This window comes from Medicago truncatula, chromosome 7 (genome assembly GCF_003473485.1).
Source record: "Medicago truncatula cultivar Jemalong A17 chromosome 7, MtrunA17r5.0-ANR, whole genome shotgun sequence".
NCBI classification, from domain to species: domain Eukaryota; kingdom Viridiplantae; phylum Streptophyta; class Magnoliopsida; order Fabales; family Fabaceae; genus Medicago; species Medicago truncatula.
The window spans coordinates 25,557,239-25,580,847 of NC_053048.1; the positions used below are offsets into that span (position 1 = coordinate 25,557,239).

Consider the following 23,609-nt stretch of genomic DNA (forward strand, 5'->3'; position numbering starts at 1 on the left):
TTTATTTTTTAAAAAATTAAACCATTTGGGAATTATAAAATAAATTAAAATTTTTTTTTAAGGAGCTTGAGGTGTGGGAAGGTCTTTCACAATGAGAAACTATAATTTTCTGGATGATCTTGGTAAACTTTATATCTCATGTGATATACTTCTCGTTGAGTGGATAATTATGAAGGCTCATAAAATTTCATTATGCACATTAGACACATTACACATATGCTTCATCTTGTTGTTTCTTCATAATCACTCATGGAGATTCCTTGAAGCATAAGATTCATCTTTGTCAAATATTTATGTAAGATGTTTAGACTTACATATATGCTCTATTTCTCCTTTAATTTTGAGTTATCTCGTTGCTTTGTGAGCTTAATTGCCTAAGATCTTTTTCAACATAATCCTTCGTACGTAAAAATTAAAAAAGTAGATGATAAATATACCAATCCATATTTCTGTAGTCAAACTTATCCTTTATATAGAAAAATGGAGATGAATTATTATATAATAATTCAAATTAATACTTATTTTACAATATTTCACAAGAGTAAAAGTCAATCACTTTCCTCTACAGTAACTATATATCAGTGAGTTTAACATAAGGTTGAGTATATCCCACTATCCATGCTGAATTAGTCCATAGTCTCGTCTAATATTCAAAGAAAATTTGATTATTTGATTCGTTGCCACACACTCCATTCAACATGATATAATATATGCTTTGTGCCTTTGTACCTAAAACCTTAAAAGAGGAAATTGAGTAAGAAGGCTGCATTCTATGAAACTTGGTGCAGATAAGTGTTTATTTGCCTAAATTTGTTCTGAATGCAAGGGGCCACTACCACTGCAAGCACAACAATCTATGGAAAGTGCCAAACTTGACTCTGTCTGTGTGTGTAATTTGATAATAGCACTTAGAATTAAGTTCTAGATGTAGCTGACAAGGTTGAATGGTTTGGTTAAGTAATAGTAGTATTATTAAAATAAAGGTATTTAATTTTCTAACTTAGAATGATTGATAAGTAAAACCTGTATGTTGGGGGTGAAGATGATGTGTGCATGAATTTAATAGGCTGTACATGTATATTGAGAAGGAGGTCCAAAATTGAATTTTGAATAGTAACAGAACATACTAACAACTACCATTTGGATATATGATATAATTTAAGAAAAGAACAGAGCTGCATTCTATAAGGCTTCATGATTATGATATTTTAAGATACTTCAACTATTTGATTGTTGGTGTTTTTATGATTCCTTTGCTTGGTGTCATGTTTTGTTTCTATGTTTAGCTAAGCTTAAGTATGTTCTCATGAGGTTCAATGTGCCTCAGGAAAGTTTGGCTTTTTGCAACCACGTTTGTGTAAACGAAAGAGAAAATGACAGTTAAATGAAAGAAAAACTTCTCATTTTTTCTCCATTTTCATCCAAACAACCTCAAATTAAGCAAGTAATTGTTCAAGATGAACGACAAATTTAATATAACATTATTGCTTAAACGTTAATGATATGAATAAATAAGAGGAAGACATGTTCTGATTACTATACTAAAGTATTTTACAATTAGAGAACGAAGCAAGAATTTTTCTTGCAAAACTAGAACCTTAGCTAAACGTATAGGCATTGTATAGTAAAAAAATAACCATAAAATAACTGTTGCAAGCATATGGCACAGCATCATCATCATTGCCAAGTGAGAAGAGAAGAAACTTCACCATTTTTTAGATACCAAAATTGCAGGCCTGAACAAACTCTAACTCGACGTCAACATACTTTGACCAAAGTGGCTTGAATTGAGTCATTGCAATATCAAGCCATGGTTTCATGTTACCATTGAAATGCACCACTGCTGCATTGTTAATCTCATCCATGCTGATGCTTGGATTATAACCAAGTCCCAAAACATGCCATGATTTATCCAGTGGCTTCGTTGTTGAGTAATATGTGATTAGACCAGGTGGTAAGGTTCCTAATTTCCATAATGTTCGGTTCTCATTCTGCAGCAGCATGAACATATCATGTTATAATACATGGATATATTTGCATTTCTATTTAAAATGGTAGAAAATGAAATAACTTCGAGAATAAGACTATAGCATACATGGACAATGATTTATATTACAGAATTGCAAGATGCAGCCTCTAGAACAAATGCTAGTGATGTGATGATTAACATGACATTCATTTTAACATACCAACCAAGGTTTTAAATCACGATCTGATATAGTGGAAAGTCGTGACAAAATACAGATAATGTGGCTGCAAAAAGAAATTGACATTACAGCCACATCAGTGTTGTCGATCATGCATCGCGGAAATTAACACTTTGTTCAAATTCTGCTACCCTACAGTGTTATATTGTTGCTATAGCTGCTATTTGACTACACTTTGCACTTAACCATGTATGGCCAAACGATAACAGTTTTGTTCAAATTCTATTAATGAAATAGCGGTATAGCAGCTATTTGACAACCCTGACTCGCAACTGTTTTTAAAACCTTGGTATCAACAGGAAACAGACTTAAATGGTGCCATTAACAATCTAAAACCTAGGATTGTATTTACTACTATTACATGATTTCGAAGAATGCAGAAAAGTTGTGGTATATAACACAAGAATAGTATAAATATGAGCATAAAAGTCTTACCAGATTCTGCCAGTAATGATACTCTTCTGTGCATTTCACCCTTCTCCAAGCATCCAAATCAAAAAAATTCATTCCATAAGCCCATGCACAAGCCTTCGGATTAAATTTAGCTTTGATCAACGGATGCGAGAAATTCATGTACTGTGCATATCTATGAAATGACCCAAAACATGTTTCTACAGCTCCATTCACCTTGCCATCCATATCAATCTTCCATAACCCAGTAAGGTCCTTCTGAACTACTATGTCATCATCCAAAAATAAAACTTTATGCAACTTTGGATACATTTCCGGTAAGTAGAATCTCAAATGATTCAAAATGGACAAATATTTAGGATTCCTAAACTTCATATTTGTTGTGTCCTTGGTAGCATTTTCAAGCTTGTTCTCAAAGTAAAATTTCTGCAGGTTAGCGGATTCCAGTTGTCGAAGGACCGGCACATAAGAAGAATTCAGGAATTTGTAATCTTCAACTGCCTTAACCTCAATGTGTGCTCCATTGTAATCCTTCAACTTGAACATCACTTGCATAGCTCCCAGATTCATCTTGTCTGTTACAACATGAAACACATGCTTCCACGGTTCCTTTGCGTTCTTTGTTGCTGAGTTAACCACAACAGATGCGGCTACAACATTATCCGAGAACAAGGCGTAGTGATATAGATTAGGATCTTCAACTTCCGGAGGAATAGGCTTCCCCTCATCGATATACTTCTCTGGATGAGCAATCCGTTCTTCCATCAGCCTCATTGATAGACAATGCAAGCTCTTCGGAATTGACTTAGCAGCAATCAAACTTGAGAAAGCACCCTGCTTCTTCGCCTTCGTTAACTGCTCATTTACAGCAAAAATAGTATCCTTCAACTTCTGAATCTTCAATTGGTTATCGAAGGACTCTTTAGCTTCACCAATGACCTGGCGCGTAGTTTTAATCCGCTCCTTCACTTCCTTCTCCAATTGGCGAACCACCGATTCATCAACAGGAACTGCATCATTGCTGAAAAGATTTCTGTACCGAGGTTTGCTCATCAAATCCGAAAAGTTCCGTGATAGTTCCGCGAAAATCCTAACAAGCTTTGAGCTCTCAAGCTTGAGCTTCCGTGCATAAGAAGCATACATAAGAGCCAAAGACTTATGATCCTCAGCTTGCTTACGGATCTGATCCAACCGAGGCTTGAGCGGATCCGTTTTCAGTGCCAAAACAGATCTCCTTATCGAGTCGAATCCATGAGCAACACCACCATCAGAATCCTAGTACAAAACCATAACAACAGATCAACATAGCTTCATCAAATCTTTTTCCTTTCCTAGATAAACTATATCATAAAATAACAAACATTTTCCTTTCTAGTTACATATTAAACAAACTTAAAACACATTTATTTCCCAACAAAATAACCAAACATCATCCTAGTTGAAAAACACAACAACAAATTAATCTAAGTACATCAAATCTTTATACTATCCCAGAAAAGAAATGCAAAATTTTCCATATTTATTTTCCTGAGAAAATTTACACGCATCAAACCCTAAATGGTTCTAGAGAGAATCAGATCCGACCCATTTGAACATAGTCAGTAAGATCCAAAACTAACACCACCCCACCAAATTTTTCCTCAAATTAAACCAACCCAGAACAAAAAAGAGAAAAATTAACAAACTTTAGCAAAAAAACGAAATCACAACCCTATTTCCCGGGAAAAAAAATGAGAAAACAAAAAGGGTTGTCAGAAAATAAAGTGAAAAGTAAAACTTACCAAGTTTTGTTGTTGTTGTTGTTGTTGATGATGATGAGAGGAATATGAATTGATAGTGAAGAGAAAAGAGAGAGTGAAGAAAATGCAGAGAGCGATGAGTGTGAAGAAGAAGGTGAAGGGTCGGATCCTAAAGCGAGGAAAATGAGGATTAACCATGTTTTGTGAATCAGAGATAGTAGGGATGATGGTTTGATTCAGAAGAAGTAACACTTGGTTACTTGTTCACACTCTCCAAATCTTAGAATCGTGTATGTGTGTGTGTATACACAAAATAACAGATTTTGTTTCTCTAACACACGGTCTTGTTCCTCAAGTGTAGAGAGGTTTTATATAAGTGAGAATAAGTTGTATTAGACTATGTAAGATCTATAGTTGTAATCAAATGAGCAGTTAAACATCCTTAATGTTACACCTTTTTTATCGCACTTGAAAACTTTCGATTAAGGAAATATATAGTCTCTGTGACCACATTTGTTCTACTTGTGTGACCATTAGTTTTTCAGAATTTATTTAGTTAACTAAGTAGAAAAATAATGGTTATACGTATTTAGTTGCGTGACTATATTTTTTAATTTTTAAATAGTGATCGTACAATTATTGAAAAAATGTGGTCAAACGTGCAATATATTTAATTAACTAAAATTTTTTAGAATTTTACAAATGAGTGTACATATTGATATTAAGTGTGTCTACCAATATAATGGTAAAAACAAAATGGATTACTAACTCAATATAATAATAATAGATCTAATTTCCTAAAAACAAAAAAAGAATAGATCTAATGTAGATTAGATTTTTTTGCTCTCAAAATCGTTTGACATATTTTCACCCCTAATTATTTGTTGTATTTTTTTTTATTTACTAATATAAGTATTATATGAGAAACAAGTTGTGCATATTTATTGGTATCTGTTAGACACTTTATTTACTTATGAACGATATATAAATAAATATCAATTGGCATTTTTTTGTTGTTTAATGTATTCACACCTTCAAACTAAAGATCAATCCTTTGAGATGAAACAAAATTGTATAAAGAGTTCTTTTTGTTGAATAATATTCTTATCTAACATTTTATAGGCTAAACTATTTAGGATTTCCATGAACCACACATTTAAAAAATTAAGAGTTCACTTGTTTACATAACATCTTATAGGTTAAACTGCATTGATTTAGTTAGAGAGACAATGCATGATTTATGTAGGATTTGTAGTTTGAATTTTGACACTCTACACATATAAATTTCTAGACAGTAGAAAACTTAACAAATTTTTTTTTTGGCTAAAAGTCTGATTAAAGCAACTTAAAAATTAATTCAATGTGTCCCTAAAAAAAATAATTCAGTGCGTCTTTGTTGATATAAATTAGTGAACCAGCTTAAAAATAAAACTTCCCTAAAAAAAAAACAAAAGCTTAAAAATAAAACTACTAAATGAGCATTATGATTTATGTTCCAAGATTTAGATTGAATATGACAATACACATTTTTCCATATTCTTTAATCTACCGACATTCCATTGAACTTGAACCGGCAATCTCCGGTATTCAGGACTCTATTTCCCACCGTCACTCTCTTTGTTTTCATTTCCGCGTTACTGCTATTTCCGGTTGCCCGACGAGTTGTTTATAGGCTGGGTCAAATAGAGGTAAGCAAGTGGCTAAATTTTATTTTATTTTTATGCATAAAGCAACGGCTAATTATATTGATTTAGGGCCCCTACCAAGTGTGATTTATATTGATTTCGGGAACATTTTAATTTTTTTTAATAGACAAAATGACAAAGTCATTATAAACTCAAACACATAAGTGGAGGTACCGGGATTCTAACCCCAGTCATGGCATCCGGCCTATCAATTTTGACATTTTTCCTGTTGAGCTAGGATTTCTGAATAAGACATTAAATTTTTAATAGAACAACATATACAACTGTGATGTTTCATCTATTTAATACCAAACTAATTAATTCTTTAAAAAAAAATACCAAACTAATTAATTACACATCTTCACTTTTTGTGTAAGACATTTAATAAATTAGCATTGTACAATCAAAATTGAACAACTAATGCAATATCCTTTAATATTGTTTAGAGCACGTAAATCGAAATCACTAAAAAAATAGCAAAAAAGTTGTTGGTTGTACAAAAATGATGTTGATATATAATTCCTCTTAATAAATTGTTTAAAAAAAATGAATTTGTTAAAATATAACGATATATATTTTTTGGTCAAGTAGCTTTGTGGCCAGAGCTCACACAATTAAATATGGAGAAATGAGATGTCCGGACATGCAATATCCTATCAACCGAACTAAGTTCACAGAGATAAATATAATTTATTTTAAGTGCTCAGTTGAAGGAATTGGATGCTTATTAAAAGATATTAAATTAAAAAATAAATGATGTGTACGTGAGACACACTTAAAAACCTAAATAAAAAAACTCCAATCTAGATGGTCTAATATCCGACAAATATTGGTTGGATGGTCCAAGTGATGCGATAAGAAATAATTTTATTTTGTATTCCTATATAAATACGTGAGTTAAACTTCACTTTTGTGTTTGTCAGAAAAAAGAAAAAAACTCTTGTGAGCATCAAAACCTAGCTCACCTATATATCTTATCTTATAATAAAGAAAGCTTTTGAATTATAATAGTAACACACTTTCTTTTTACACATTGTTATATTGGTTGAAAGTGATATATATATATATATATATATATATATATATAGAGATCATTAAATATAAGTGGCACTTATGTGATTTAGTAGAATTTTATTTGAAATAGAGAAGAAAGTATATTGGAAAATTTAAGTTCTGTTAAAAAAAAAGTTATGTAATTTAAATTTTCCAAAAACAAACTTTTAAAACTTGTTCTATTGGATTTGTAAAGCACTATGTTGAACTAAACTTATTTTAATTTAATTCAAGTGTCAAAGTTTTAAATTGTAGAATTTTGTGTATAGTTTGCATGTTTTATAAAACACGTCTAATGGATTTGACAACCCAACTTGTATGCATGTGCAACGGGCGGAGTTAAACCTAACCTAACGCTAAATCCGATGAGGTATGATTCCAATAAAGATTTGACATCACCAAAAAAAAGATAAATTGGTCCCAAGACAAGTAACCAATAAATAATTATTTTTTGGACAAAATAATTAACCAACGATCTTTTTAATCATAGGACAATACCATAATTGCATGAATCACACGTGTGTCCGGCGGTTATAAAATCGTAAGAAGTGTAACCGCTGGTGAGATATTCGCGGGAACGTGGGAAAAGACATGTTACTATTCGTTTGAACAGGTCTCAGTTGCTCCGAGCACCCCATCGCGGGGAAGGAGTCTGTTGCGAGTAAATTGCTAAATACAACATTTTGGCTTGGTTTGGTCATTGAGTCTAAGTAGTTAAACCCAAGTCTTTGATCGATCCAAAACAATTTTCATCAACAATTTTAGTTCCTATCAGCAATTTTGATCCCTAGAAATGTTGAACAAAAATGTTATAGACTTAAAAAGTGATTTTATTTTGTAAGGATTAAAAACTAAATTATGAATATTTTTAAGGACTAAAAACAAATTTACCCCTAACTTTATACAAATTTTTTTTTTTTTAGGAATACCGAACTTTTTAAAGAAAATAATAAACTTTAAAGAAAGGAAATTGCAAAAAAAAAAAAAAAAAGAAAAAAAAATAAATTTACTACCGTTTTTTTTGAAGAAATAAATTTACTACCGTTAAAAACATAAACAAGAACAATGAATTAGGTTTTGGTAGGAAATACGAAGAAGCACACATACATATATAAATACGCATACGCGCCGGGTCAAGATCCTCTTCATTTATAACTTTTTCCATTTGTTGCAATTTGGAGAGAGATAGATACATAGAAAATAATGATGGTGGGATCCACTTAGTGATAGGACCCACCATTTATTTTTTTGTGTCTATCTCTCTCCAAATTGTAACAAATGGAAAAAGAAAGTTATAAATGGAGAGGATCTTTACCCATACGCGCCACTTCATTCACTCTCATCACACACACTGCTATTCTTCTTCTCTCTACTTTTCTCAATTCTCTCTCTCATCGATCGACGATTCGACGCATTCTTTCTCGCTGAAACCCTAAACCCTAATTTCAATTTTTGTTCAACATTATTTTCTTTATTCTTCTTCATTTATACCATTTCTATTTTAGTTCAACATTAATTTTCTTTTTCTGTGCAGATTATGGAATCGCGACACCCTCTCCGCCGTAGAAACCAAGAGAATTTCGATAGATTCATACCATGTAGATCAGCTATGGATTTCGGCTACGCCATCACCATGGTAACAATGAAGAACAGCGAGCGTAATAGAAAAGAGAATTCATCTGAGTATAGTGTACTTTACCGCCAAAAACTCGCTCAAGCCGCTGATCTTCCTTCGCGCATTCTCGCATTTCGCAACAAACCACTAAAACCTATACAATCTCCTTCCTCTCCTCAACCCAAACCCTCAAAACCACCTAGACACATTCCTCAGGTATATGTATTTACTTTTTTAGTTTAATTTCTTTACTCCAACACTAATGACAGTGCAACAAAGTTTTACACATGCATCTAATGGTTACTGAAATATCATTAAACGAATAAAAAACTTATCCTGCTTTATTAATTGATTTGGCAACACTTAATTGTATGTATGTGTAAAACCATTACACTGTCGTTGTTTACAAATTAAACTCTTAGTTTTTTTGCACGGTTTTCATTGAAAGTTTATATTTTTGCAAGTTTTTATGAATATGATTGATTTTGCAGAGTTAGGAGAAAAACTGTTTGATTTTGTATTTTTGGGAAAACCTGAATATATTAAACGTTTAATATTTGCAAGTTTTCTCATGTGTTTGTGGAAATGATTGATTTTGCAGACTTCGGAGAGAAAATTGCATGCGCCAGATATTTTGGACGATTTCTGTTTGAATTTATTAGATTGGGGTTGCAGCAATGTCCTTAGTATTGCCCTTGAAAATGATGTTTATCTTTGGAATGCTTCAAATAAATCCACTGCAGAACTTGTTAGTGTGGATGAGGAAGATGGTCCCGTCACAAGTGTTAGCTGGTGTCCTGATGGAAGTAGATTAGCCATTGGTTTGGATAGTTCGCTTGTCCAAGTGTGGGATACCATTGCTAATAAACAGGTAAGTAACATTGTTTGATCTTTAGGTTATGTTTGTGTTCTTTATATTCATCATTTTGAACATGTGAATAATGCATTTTTAGTTTCTATCATTGCAAGAAGTGAGTGTAAATCCCTGTTACATAATCAAGTTAATGATTCAACACCAAACAAATATTGCCCTTTAACCATTCTTTCTTTGTATTAATTCAAACTTGAAATTGTTATCTAATATTCTCATGTTTGTGTGATTTCATTTTGGTATCTGCAGCTAACCACATTAAAGAGTGGACACAGAGCCGGAGTGAGTTCACTGGCTTGGAACAACAGTCATATTCTCACAACAGGAGGAATGAACGGTAAAATAGTAAATAATGACGTTAGAGTGAGATCTCACATCAATTCGTACAGGGGACACACTGATGAGGTTTGCGGCCTCAAGTGGTCGCTTGATGGAAAAAAATTGGCGAGTGGTGGAAGTGATAATGTTGTTCACATATGGGATAGGTCTGCGGTTTCTTCAAGTTCACGGACTACCCGTTGGCTTCATAAGTTTGAGGAACACACAGCTGCTGTCAAGGCGCTGGCGTGGTGTCCGTTTCAGAGTGATTTGTTAGCTTCTGGTGGAGGTGAAGGTGATCAATGTATTAAGCTGTGGAACATGCGCACGGGTGCACGCTTGGATTCTGTTGACACGGGATCAGAGGTATGCGCTTTGCTCTGGAACAAAAACGAGCGCGAGCTTCTTAGCTCACATGGTTTGACTAAGAACCAAATTACCCTTTGGAAGTATCCTTCCATGGTGAAGATGGCTGAGCTTAACGGTCACACCTCAAGGGTGTTGTACATGACACAGAGTCCAGATGGGTGTACCGTGGCAACTGCAGCTGCGGATGAGACTCTGAGATTTTGGAATGTCTTTGGAACCCCAAAAGCAACACCAAAGACAAATCATGAGCCCTTTGCTAATTTCAACCGTATCCGTTGAAGATGATGATTGATGCAAAAGACCAAGATTTATTGTTCTGCTCCAGCCGAGAAAATTCAGTTTTCCTCTAGAACTACCATCCTAAGCGAACTTGCAACCAACTTGTTGTTTGTGACTTTGTGTTAACCTAATTTTGAAAACAACTTGTTATTTCTCTAAGGTTAAACTTGCTCCTGACCTGACATTTTCTGCTTTTACAATGTAAAGTTTTTCTGCTTGACGAGAAGTCGGATCAATCGAGATTGGTACTGGTGGACACCTTTTAACGGGAAAATGGTTGGAGGAACCCATGGTGGCAGCATACGCTTGATTCATACATCCATTTCAGTCTCATATCAATCTCTCTTTCTCTCTCTCTCTCTTTGGTTAAGAAGTGATATTCATCACGGTTGCTTTCAGCTCAAGAAAGGGACCCTTAATCTTAAGTTCAAAAGCCATAGTTGGTGCAGCTTCATGGTATTGTGCTATTCATATTGCATTTCTAACCATATTATAGATCAACCACCTGTTGTCCGAATGACCTTGTTGCAACGAAATCTACGTGGTATGTGAAGGTGAGATGCTTAGCACAAATAGTGATAAGTGCGACGGCCCTTTTATTGTTAAGAATAATCCTCATATACACGACCCTGATGATGTCTTCCCTGGCCTTGTTATCAACCCTATCCATTGAAGTTGAAGAGTTGTGTAACTGGTGCGAACCGAGTTGCAGTATCTAAATGATAATCCCACCCTTCGGTTTTCTTGGTGGTCCTTACCCTTTGGTTTTTTTGGTAGTCCTACCCTACCCTTAGCTTTGTATTAGATAGAAATTGTTTTTAATGGTATCCCTATCCCCGTTCTAGTTTTTATAGGTACACAAATGTATAAATATACTTTTTTTTTTTAATGGGAAGATACTTACATTTATACACTAAGCAAATGTATACATATAAATGTTCATACACACATGACTTGGAATTAATAGATATAATTTGATTTTTTATTTTTCACTTTTATTTTTTATATTTCTGTTTTTTATGATTTTAAGATACAAATATATCCTACATTTGTGTAACTTGATACAAATATATCCCGCCATTAAGATACTCCTTTGATTTTAAGCATGGTGTTCCTTACCGCAAATTATCGAAGAGGGGTGCTTCTAGCTGTTGAAAATGTATCGACGAGGGGTATCGAAGAGGGGTCCGGTTAGCTGTTGAAAATGAAAATGCAAAATGATGAAACCAAATAGCCATTTAAGTTTCTTGATTGAACTTCAAGTAAATTTTCATCGCTGCTTCCTATCACTATATTGTTATTCTTATTCCCATGTGTCATAAAGTTTTTAGGACATAATATGCAGCTTAGTGTGAGTGGGATTGAACATCTCTACAACCTCAGAATCATGTATATGTGTGAGTGGGAGCAATATTTCATTCAGAGGCCCAGAATAACCTTCCTCTAATCTGGATCTCTTACCGGATTCGGATCCAGTAAGAGATCCAAATATTCATCTGTGAGTAACTTTGGAAAGGCACCACATGTTACAACGAGGATAAAGAAAATTATCAGGTTTGATGATGATGACCTCTTCCATCTCTTTTCAGCAGCACCATACATGCATATTATTCTAGTCAACATGTTATTGGAGGTAATGGATGTATTTTATTTTCTAAATATAAACACATACTTTTTTGAGCTGGATTGATGTGAATTGACTCTTAATTTTAAACTATGATCCCTTTTTGCAGGAGTAATCAAAATAGCACAGCATTATAGACTTTTTGATAAGCTCTTCTCTTGAACACTTTCGCCCTCTAATTGTCATTATGAATGAATAGTGAGTTGTTTGATAAGTTAGTGACATGGAATTTGTTTGGTTTAGCCATGAAATTATAGGAAATGCCATTGTACATGTTAATAGCTTGGTGAAGTTACATAAGTTTTGGGAGAATTGACTGTGAACCATGTTAGGATTTCTGCAAAATCAGTCGATATGTCCGAGTGGTTAAGGAGACAGACTTGAAATCTGTTGGGCTTCGCCCGCGCAGGTTCGAACCCTGCTGTCGACGTTTTTACAATATTCAAAATGTCCTAGCGGCAGAAACTTTTGTCTTAAAAAAAAGTTAGGATTTCTACAGTACATGTGCAAAATCAATGCGTTTCAGTACAGTTGGTCTTTGAATCAATAGCGAAAAAATGTTTGGTTAGACCTTTTGCATTTAAGCATGAAAAAATGATTAACTTTGATAATTCCTCAGTTGGTACTGTTTAGTTTATAATTGCGGCGTTTCTTCAAAAAAAAGTTTATAATTGCGGCGATGAATGAAAAACTCTGCATTGTAATTAGGTTAGTTTAATCTCAATTGTATACCATGTAGTGTGAATTTACATATGCTTTTGCCCCAATATATATTCTTTTGGTTCATTGATGAGTTTTGGGGGTTATTTTATACTGTTTTGGACTGAGAATTTTGACAGCAAATGGTCACCTCGCTTTCCCCCTGCCCCGTTTGGTATCTTTCTCACTTAATTATTGATCAAACGTGCCTGGAATCTCTTTATATAATATATTTGTGCTTACGATTACTTGCGCAAATAATTATTTAGGATTTTGGATTTGCATCTTGGGTTTTGGTTATTGATTGATTTAATTTAATTAGCAAAGCTAAGCAAATCTGTAGAAAGATTGTCACCTTTTGTTTTTATTTTGAATTTGGCTAGGAATATGGAATTAAGTTACTTAAGGACTCAGTTGCCTATGTCTAATTAGTCAATTAGAGTTGATTCGATAGTCATAAGTCAATGTAAATCAAGTAGTGGTAGTTGAATGAAAAAGAGAAGTGAAGATGAGATGGGTGAACGAGTGTTAAAGCCAAATCTGATGCAACTTGTCTTGTTCATAAGTTAGAAATGAAATTTGTTTTAACCATAAAAGAACTTGGTAGACAGTGGAATACTAAATTGAATTCAACACTTGTAAGTTTGAATTATATTCAGTCCAAATATATCTGATATCCACTTTTTACTGCAATTTTACTGAACTTCCATTGGTTTTACTGCCATCTTAAATTATGTTGATGACCTGGCACTAATTTACCTCAAATTACAAACTGGCCTTCTTAAGTGGCCCCCCTGCAAGTGTACGGTAGGATTGGACCCCTCGGATTAGTCAGTTTTTGGGACGGATACCAAGTTTTAAAAAAATAAAACCCTCAAATTACAAGTCTTAAACAGTTGCTAGATATCATGTTCAGCATAAGAGATCTTGAAGCAGTAAGGTCCAAGAAAGACATTTCCTTATGCCAAAGGAAATACACCCTTGACTTGGCTACAACATGCTGGGTTATGGCTTCTAGACCATCTTCCACTCCATGGATCCTAGTTTAAAAATTCATTGTAAATATGGCCCACCATTATTTGATACTTCAGTATTTGGAATATTAACAAGTAAACTCTGACATATGTTATTTGCAGATTAAGCCAATTCCTCTCTTCACTTACTGACACACACCTCAAAGCTGCTTTACGGATTCTGCATTACTTGAAGAACAACCCAGGCAAATGCATCTTCGTCTCTAATGCTTCCAATCCTCATTTCAACCGGGGCTCTTGTCCATACAGCATAAGGTGAACCACTGAGTTCTGCTTTCTTAGTAGCTCTCTCATTTCATGGAAAAGCAAGAAGCAATGCGTAGTTTCTCGTTCTTTCTCAGAGGCATAATAAAGAGCACTAGCTAATGCAACTTGAGGCTCCACGGTTGCTTTATCTTTTACATGATTTCAGCAAAACATTCTACCTAAGTGCTTCAATACTGTGACAATATTTCAGCTTTGCACATAGCTGCAAATATGGTCTTTCACGAACGCACATAACACAGAGAAACGGATCCCTATATAGTTCAAGGTTCCAGAATGTTACAACTCATGCCAAGCGCGTCAAAAGACCAACCTGCATATTCATTAACAAAACCTCTGCACCTGGTATTTTGCACTCTCTACTTTCCAAACTCAACATGGTTAATATACATTCCTGCTTGAGGGGGGTGTTAAATATACTATTTAACCCATTTGACTTGGTCTAAGCTATCACATATCTCATAATTAATTAGAAAACGTTTACTTTGTTACGTTTCTGTTAAGCTTATATTTTATTTCAGTTATAGTTGTTTTGTGATCTTCCCCTTTTTACCCTTGGTGATATAAAAGATTCAATAGAATGAAGAATATTCAATAATCTCATCGTCAATTGCATTTTCTCTGATCTTCCATGAATAAACATTTCTGCATTCATTCCACTTTGCACTTGAGTCAATGGTTTGATCTCCTTGTGTTGGCCTAAATGCACAGGGCTCTAGTTCTAATTATTGGGTTGTTTTTGACGCTCTTTTCTTCATTCTTTTATGTGTGTATTTGATTTGGCAGTGACAAAAAATAATTTTAAATAAATTAATTTTATATAGGATTAGTACCGCAAATAGTGTTGTAATTTGGGTAAGGTTTGAAAATTACCCCTGTAAAAAAAAAAAGCACAGATTCAACCTCTGCAACTTTGGATCCTTCATATTTTACTTTCACTTTTTTGCTTGCTGGCTGATCCGAAAGAGTAAGAATTTATATCTACTTTTTTTACACACAAAAGTTTAGGCGAGTTGGGTTCGGCATCTCACCGGTGAAAACTCAAAACTCAAATAACTCTTTAACGTAGATATCCACATATTATCCACCAATGATGTCGTCTTATTGGCAGCGGAATTCGAAATAACTACTTTGATGATGCTACTTTGCTCTTATCCAACCTCATAATCACATCTTTTAAATTTTCTGATAGAATGAAAAGACATTTTAACCGTTTTCTTGCATTTGATGTGTTATTGTTAGAACAAAAGAACACGTTTTATGATTTATTTCTTTCTTTTTCAAATCAACATAATGTTACAATCACAATTTTCAACTCCCAGTCCCACACAAGAACCAAACATGTGTGAGATAGCATACATGAATGGTCCTTAACTAATTATTACCAAAAGCATGCATGTTATAATGATATTTCTTTTAATAGTCCAAAGGATAAAGCACATCTAATGATGAAGCAGATACATATAGTTTCTATAAGATTCCTCTGGTTGCTTGAAACATTAGTCTTCACTGCAGACTTTGACTCCTCCTTGGATGATGAAGCATGAATGTGTTATGTCATCCCCATGTCAAGATACAAGAAGCTTCCCTACTTTACTAAAATTGAAAACACTCTTAAAATTTGCAGTATAATTATCACGCAGTTACACACGGTAATCACCATTGGATATTGATATGAGATCAAACCATTCATATTATATAGTTAGTAAACTAATATTTAATGATCTCGGCCATTGATTTGAAATCGGAAAGTCGAGATCTAGCATCCAAATTCTACAAAAACGGTTTATAAAGTGAGAACTATTCACTGATCGCTACTCATAAACACATTTTCAGATCATATTATTCAATGAAGTACTTCTCAACAGAAGCATCATTATATAATTGACATGCAAAATATTTACTCCTCATCACCAAACAAATACACAATTTCTAAGTCTAATCAACAGTTACAAAATATAAAATAAAATAAAAATTCAGTGGTTATTCTTCTTTCCATTCTTTCCTACATGATGCAACCATCCAATACCTTTCAAAGCTTTGGAGAATTTGACAAGGTTAGGCCTTCCCATTCCTAAATTCATCTTCCCTGTTGAGAATTTCAAAGCTTGCAAACAACATAACTTAGCTCCTACCTCCTCTTCCTCTAACTCATCCTCACTAAACTCAACTTCACTTAATTTCTTCCCTTTCTTTGTGTTACTTTTCTTCACAACCTTGTTTGATTCTTTCTCATATGTTTCCCAAAGCATATCCATTCCTTCACTTCCATCACCATTATTATGTCTTTCCTCAAAAAGCTTGCAAGCCAATGTCCTTCTCCACTCTTTTTCCACTCTCATTGAACCAAAACTTCCAAGATTTGAACAAACTTCTTCATTATTCCCTATACCTTTTCCACCATACTCCCAATTGCTTTTTGGACTTCCAAAATCTTCATCTAGTGTTTGAGATTTCACTTTCACTTTATTTGCATACATGTCTCTATTACCCTTCACTTTGGATCCATTTCCTATTGACCATAGTGTTTCTTTGCTTTCTTCCACTTTATTGAATTTAGTATCCAATATAGGCTTGACTACTTCTTTTTCTTCCTTTTCACAAGACACATTTTCTAACTCTGCATATTCTTGAAACAAGGTTACTAAACTCTTCACATCTAACACTTTTTCTTCCTTAATGGATTCAACTATTTCCACTTTCTCAACTTTGTTTTCTTCATCCAAGTTCACTTTTTTCTCTTCATCCATTTGACAAGAAACCACTTTTTCTTCAACTGAAAACTCTTCATCTGCTTCTTCAAACTCTTCAACAAAATCTTCAACTGATTTTGGCTCATGAACTTCAAAGATTGAAGCTTGGAACATAACCAAATATGCTTCCAACTCATTTAGCAAACCAATTTCCTCATCTTTATCATCAGCTTCAAACCATGCTAGAAAAGTTTGCAAAATAGAAAGAAAAAAACACCATTTGGACTCATAACTCTCAACACTACTAGTACTAGTACTTTTGCTACTACCCTTATGATGAACTAGGTTTGGAGTGAAAGTAAGAAAAGCAACAAGGAGAAGAAGGGTAGTGGTAATGAACAAAGGAGAAAGAAAAGAGAGAAGTTTAAGGATATATGGAGAAAAGAAGAGAAAATAGGAAAAATATAAAGGGTGAGAAAATATGGAGAAACATAAATGTAACAAGATAGTGAAGAGGTTACTAGAGAACTCATTGTTCTTGTTGGAAGCATTTGAGAAAGATAACTCACTCATGTTTTTTTCTTCTTCTTTGTGTTAAGGTTAAAGCAAAAGAGAAGTTGAGGAAATGGTTTGGTTTAGTAGAAAACTAGCACTATGAATGGATTTTGTGATGATTTTTGTTTTTGCTTTTGGAAAGAGAAGAAAAATGTGAGTGCGGCGTGAATATAGGGAAGAGATTGGTAAGAGAGTGTAATATTTATATATCATAATAAATAAGGAACAACACTTGTATATGTATTGATTTGTGATGAAGAAAAAGCAGCTTTAGAAACTTTTCTTCTTTCTTTCTTGTCTATAACAACCAACAAACAACCATGTTACCCACCACTTTTTTTGTTGTGCAATCACTACAATAACAGCTAGGAAGATTAATCACATATTAACTTGGATATCGTGTATTTGTACATTGTCATTAAAATGTAACCGACTAGTCCCACATGAATATGAATGAACTAAATGTCACAAATATAATAGAGGTTCTCATATGTTTAATGTTTTAAAGTTTTGAGTCAAGATGTGGTTTCACAATTTTTTGTTGGCCTCGAATCATTAATTCATTGTTGCTTCCGACGCTCCATAACAAGTGTTCACGAGTCAAACCTAGTTTGAAAGTGTTGCCTGCACTCCCCGATCTGGAGACATGTTATATTGCATTCATGAAGTGTTGGTGGTTAATCTCACATCAAACTACGAATATATATTTTCAATATATAAGAGAGGCAGTTCAAATATCCAATAACTTAAGACTTTGATGGCTATGTGATGACTCGATCTCTAATTGGTTATGAATCATTAGTCTGTTGTTCCTTCCGAAATGCATCCTCAGACCATACTTGCACAATTGGTATTTATAGACTTAGACACTGATCCCAATAGACTACCCCTGCAATTACTTGACTGAAAGGACCAGATTGAGTATAAGGGTATATTTGGAATTTCACATGGGAAGCTACTCAATTGTATGCCCATGCATGTTCCCCTCTTTCCAGTTAACTTTTTTTCCTTACAAGGACCATATGTTTGTGGTTTACACTTTTACTTTATACATATAGTCTTCATACACATTTTTTTGGTTTTACTTTCTATATGTTTTTCTTTAAATGTTCTACCAGTAATTATTTTTTTACATTTTCCCTTTGATATGGACCAATAATTGTTCCTCTCCGTAGCCAAAGAAGCAATAAGATTCTTCTTTTTTTCTTTCCGGACGAAAAACAGTAAGATTCTTTTGTCGTTTATAGCAAAAGAAACAGAAACAATTATTGAGATTTTAGATAAAATAATAAAAATAAAATCAAGATAAAAATATACATTATGGACTATAAACTCAAACACTATTTAAAGTAGCATATGAAGGAAAAAAAATACTAATGAAAAAAAAATGTTACAGGCTCACGATGTAATGAACATTAATAAAATAGTCTATTTTTGTCATATAAACTTAGAGGTTATAAGTTTATCATGGTCTTCGTCTTGCTAAAAACATGGGTATTGATGATTTGTTTTGCTACTCGGATTCTATGCTCTCCATTAATCTCATTCAGGGAGATACTTCACATTACCATGTTTATGCTGTTCTCGTTCAGGATATAAAAGATCTTATGACCATTAGTAACTTCTCAATTCATCACACTCTCAGAGAATGTAACCAGAGTGTGGATTTTATGGCAAAGTTAGGGGCTGCTTCTGATATTGACATTATTATTCACTCCCCTCCTCCATTTGATCTCATGGAGCACAAGGCTAGTCGACAAATGATTTATTCGGCAAAGACCCATAGCGTCGGTCCGATTTATTCGGCAAATGACTCTGGTTACCTTATGATATTGACATTATTATTCACTCGGTTTGATTTGCACCCTCGTAATTTTGGTCTTTGCCGAATAAATCATTTGCCGACTAGCCTTGTGCTCAGCTGATAGTCGTTTGATTGGTTGATTCGCTATATACAACTGATAAGATGATAATTTGGCTAACTTATATGTATGACAATGATTTTTTTTTAATTTTTTTATGAAACAAATAAGCTAAGAAATGAACATTTGTTATTTTATAAGGATCAAACATACCCTCATCTTTCAATTTTTTTTTTTTTTTAACGTCTCTTAACTCACTAAAAGAGCTACCTCATATTACTAGGAGCAAAAGTGCTTTCAACCCTAATTATATCATAGAATTCACTCAATAAGTTCGTACATATACACTCTGAAATTTATCTTGCCGTAAAATCATAACTGCCAAACTCATTTATGAATCGCATACTCGCTTTCCTTGTAACTATGAAACAAGAAATGGACTGACGCAATGTATCACCAAATTAAGCATAACAAACACTCAATTTATAATAAAGCTCAAGAAGCAAAATATTAATAGAGGAAAATGTAATGATGCAACCATAGTAGCAAATGTCAACCTCCACCAGATAAAAATTATTATTGCCTTTAAAAAAGGTTTTTAACCGACAGAACAGAAACAAAAAAGTACTCAACCAGTGGAGAAAGTGCAAAGAGTTTCAATTCAATCCCAAGCAAACTAAAGGCACAATTGGTAAAAAGAGCAAAGAAAGGAGGGCCAAAGCACTACCACGTAAATGACGCAATCTATCACAATAATTTTTTGAGTAGTGTTAACATGCAATGAATATCTCTCTTAAACTAAATGATTTGACTAAAGTGGTTAACAGACTCCCTTTAGGACGAATTGTTCCATCGAACTCGGGTTTAATTTCTGGTGGGAATTTTTTTGATCAGATTTTATTTAATTACCGATCAAATTTTAGATTACTAAGACATATTTTTTCTATGAACCATATGGTTAAAAAAAGCCTCTCTTCAATGGAGGAGCTTATAATTAAAAGTCAAAGGACTACGAACAACACTCAAATATTTATATAATAGTTTGCTGGTTTGTTTTAAGTCTTTTGCTATGTTAAGTGATCCAGTTGGACCTAATTGGCTTGTTGTTGAAGATCCCTTGTGTAGAGGGATATCTATGCCGTCGTCCATCGTAGTTCGTCATGTGTCCGTCTTCACCGGAGGATGTTGGTGTACTTGAATATGATCCGACGAAGTCAGTGAAGACTTAAGAGAGTGTGACTAACAATATGGTAAAGAGTGAGATACATGACCCAATGATGTGTGATGGACGAATTGACAAATGCACCTAATTGAAACAAGTAATAAAGTAGTAAATTATTGTCTCCACATGGATTGTTGTTCAATGAAGCAATTAATGAAATTTATTTGATTAGGAAAGCAATTAAAAGAGTTTATGGGTTGTAAGTTTTGAATTGTCTTGTACAATGCGAAATTATGTTTGTTTGATTCAGATGATTATCGACGATTAGAGTTTCCTTGAATACCCTCTACTTTCTTTGTTAAAATTAACTTGGGTTACTATTAGTTATGACCTAGCCTTAATAAACAAAAGTTCTAATATGACTTGTGATGTAACAGTAGAAAGTTCTAGTATTTGTGCTTAGACAAGGGCTATAATTTTGACTTCCCCTAAAGATAATCATAACCCTAATAATCATGCTCATATTTAATTGAAGATTTTAATTAGAAAATGAAGAATTTACTACTGTTCTTGTTCAGGTGAAGACATGATAGTCAGTCCTATACCTTAACCTATGGATCAAATCAACCGCTAGTTGAAAAACATTAGAAGTGTTCAGAACATATACAAATTAAATCAGACAATGTGAATCATAAACTATATAGAAACTTTATTAATTGAATCCATGAAATAAGTAGAGGTTCATCGCGGAGCACTAATCAAGAGATGTTTAGTTACACATGGTAACATACATCATTACAAAATAAGAGAAATGAATACCCTAAAGAGAACAAGAGGAGAAGAAAACGCTCTGCCTTGACGCCCCAATGCTTGACCCTTACTTTGTACCGCCAAATTTTTTGAATGAATAAAAGTTTGTGCAAGGGTCAATATTTATAGGCATAATACTTTTAGGTTAAGATAGGATTTTTGGGCTTTTTCCTCTGATCCATCTTGAAAACAAGCAATTAGTGCATTCTACATGCATCAAAAGCTCAGAGGCGCACATCACAATGTGCAGGGCCACATTACACAACGCCAAAGCGTACATGCACACATCAAAAGCGTAGGGGCACGTTACACAGCCCATCAGGGGTGAATTCTACAATTTTCCGTCCTTGTTTGAGCTTTCTTCCGTCTTAAAATTCCTTGAACTTGGGATGAATTTTAGCTAACTTGTATTGTCTTCAAATATCTTCTAAAAACCCCTAAACTTCATTCTTTAAATCCATTCATCCTTCATGTGGTGTATTCCTTTGCCGGGTTGCATGATTTAGCAACAAAAATATAAAACAACCATGAAGTTGCATGATTATGGATGAGACTGAATTACAACGACTCAAATAAAAATAATACAAAATGTTCCTCATGGACAACTCCTTAAATGACCTCTTTTTTGTCTTCAAATGCAAAGAAAATAACTTAAAACATAGCCAAAAATATTATATGATGTTCCGTACTCACTGTGCAAGGGTATTTATAAGGAATACGTGTGGTTTTGGCTATCAAGCCTTCACCTGGATAGGTGTCCCCGAGGGACAGGTGTTACCATTTGAGGGGTAGTTTATCATTGGATTTGGACTGGAAAGTCAGGATCTGTTGGTCCCGAACGTTATCCGGTGGAATTTAGGACTTGTCTTTGGGTCTCGAGTCGGGTTCAGGTCTAACTGGATTAGATCGTATCACAATCTAGAACAGTTTCCCCCCTAAGCTGTAGAGTGAAGGAGTCATACTTCTACTTGATAGAAGCTTTTGAGGGTCTGACCTTTAAAATAGTGGCCCCCCCTCTTGGAGCTTTAAAATTTTACCTGGCTGCATCTTTGGTGGTTCTTCAGTGGGGTCCAACCCCATCGTCTTGCAAGACCGTTGGTCCGCTATGGGTGATATTGTTTTCCCTCTGTGGGTATATTACTTTTCATGGGAAGATTCATCAAGTCCTCCTTTCTTTATGTATGTGTCTTCGACTACCCTTCTGGTATTTTTTCAGTCCCCGGGTCTAGTGATGCTCAACGTACGATGTTTTTATCCGCTTGAGTTAGTGATTCCTGAATGAGATGTACTTTAAATTATAATTTAAGCATGTGTGGTTAAGTGTGGATTCCATGCATTTCCTCCTCCTAAGCTTTGGGCATCCTTTCGAGTTCGTTAACAATAAGGGAGTACAAGTCCTTCTGTCATTCCAGATGTGCCATTTTTTTAACCTAGTCTGACACATGTAGTAATTATCATATCAAGCAGTCTGATTGCTTTGTATCGTAATGTTCTCCCGTAAAGGTGCAATTATAGCTTTAACACGATGCCTCGTTTAGTGGAGGGATATCGTACGTTGGATGGCAATTTTTTGCTTCTTTCCCTTCCTAAATGTCAGATCCTTTTGAGATTTAGAAGGACTTTCCATTCCCATTTAAAGGGTGTTCCATCATTTACTCCACACTCACAGTCTCTCTCTCTCTCTCTCTCTCTCTCTCTATATATATATATATATATATATATATATATATCTCGATATTTCTCTGTTTTCATACTTATCCGCATACTCCTTATAATGGATTTGTGTGTTTCTTTCTCCCTTTCAATTCTTGGCGATTTCTTCTTGTCTCGGTATGTAACAACAATCTTATCTTTTATTCTCTTATTTCCTTTGACACTTTGAAACCAGTTTTTGATGGTTGGCTCCTTTCTGGCCTCCTCGTCCTTCTTTTCCTTATATAGTTTTTAAAGGAATTAGGTGCTTTCACGCTGAAGTTCATCTATTCTTTGGATGTATCCCTTTGAATTACTAGGATTCAGTTAGGTTTTGGTTCTTCCAGGGTTGATTTCGGGGTCTCCTCACATTTAATTTTGGTTTATGGGAAGTATTTGAAGGTAAGAAAAACACAAGAAGGTAGGAGGGGGGTTCAGAGTCTGATTGAGTTCAGAGTTGAGTTAAATTTAGAATATTAGGAGTACTCAAACATTGTTTACAACAGAATAATGAAAATACAAAGATAAGAGGAGAGAGAGAGAGAGAAAGTGAACACAAGCAATTATACTGGTTCCTCCTACAAATCCAAGAGTAGTCCAACCCTCTTGCACTTCCAAGGGATTTTCACTATATTCACAAATAATTAAAAATGCTCAAAGATACTAC

The 23,609-nt window shown here is 34.2% G+C and overlaps 3 protein-coding genes and 1 non-coding gene across 4 annotated transcripts; 2 read left to right on the forward strand and 2 right to left on the reverse strand.

Moving 5' to 3' along the window:
• Positions 1 to 1,458: 1,458 nt before the first annotated feature.
• Positions 1,459 to 4,738, reverse strand: LOC25498407 (galacturonosyltransferase 8). Its single transcript, XM_039827784.1, has 3 exons — positions 4,400 to 4,738; positions 2,643 to 3,893; positions 1,459 to 1,991 (listed from the first exon to the last, which is right to left on the reverse strand). Exons 1-3 carry the CDS (start codon positions 4,553 to 4,555, stop codon positions 1,716 to 1,718), a joined length of 1,683 nt encoding a protein of 560 aa, XP_039683718.1. The 5' UTR covers positions 4,556 to 4,738; the 3' UTR covers positions 1,459 to 1,715.
• A 3,685-nt stretch (positions 4,739 to 8,423) lies between these two features.
• On the forward strand, positions 8,424 to 11,539 carry LOC11432673 (cell division cycle 20.2, cofactor of APC complex). The gene is made up of 3 exons (XM_024769465.2): positions 8,424 to 8,926; positions 9,312 to 9,581; positions 9,831 to 11,539. Exons 1-3 carry the CDS (start codon positions 8,633 to 8,635, stop codon positions 10,545 to 10,547), a joined length of 1,281 nt encoding a protein of 426 aa, XP_024625233.1. The 5' UTR covers positions 8,424 to 8,632; the 3' UTR covers positions 10,548 to 11,539.
• Positions 11,540 to 12,519: 980 nt separating this feature from the next.
• Positions 12,520 to 12,601, forward strand: TRNAS-UGA (transfer RNA serine (anticodon UGA)). Its single transcript has one exon. It is a non-coding gene; the product is annotated as a tRNA-Ser (tRNA).
• Positions 12,602 to 15,843: 3,242 nt separating this feature from the next.
• Positions 15,844 to 17,627, reverse strand: LOC25498210 (uncharacterized). Its single transcript, XM_013593093.3, has one exon. It carries the CDS (start codon positions 17,432 to 17,434, stop codon positions 16,145 to 16,147), a length of 1,290 nt encoding a protein of 429 aa, XP_013448547.1. The 5' UTR covers positions 17,435 to 17,627; the 3' UTR covers positions 15,844 to 16,144.
• Positions 17,628 to 23,609: the final 5,982 nt, after the last annotated feature.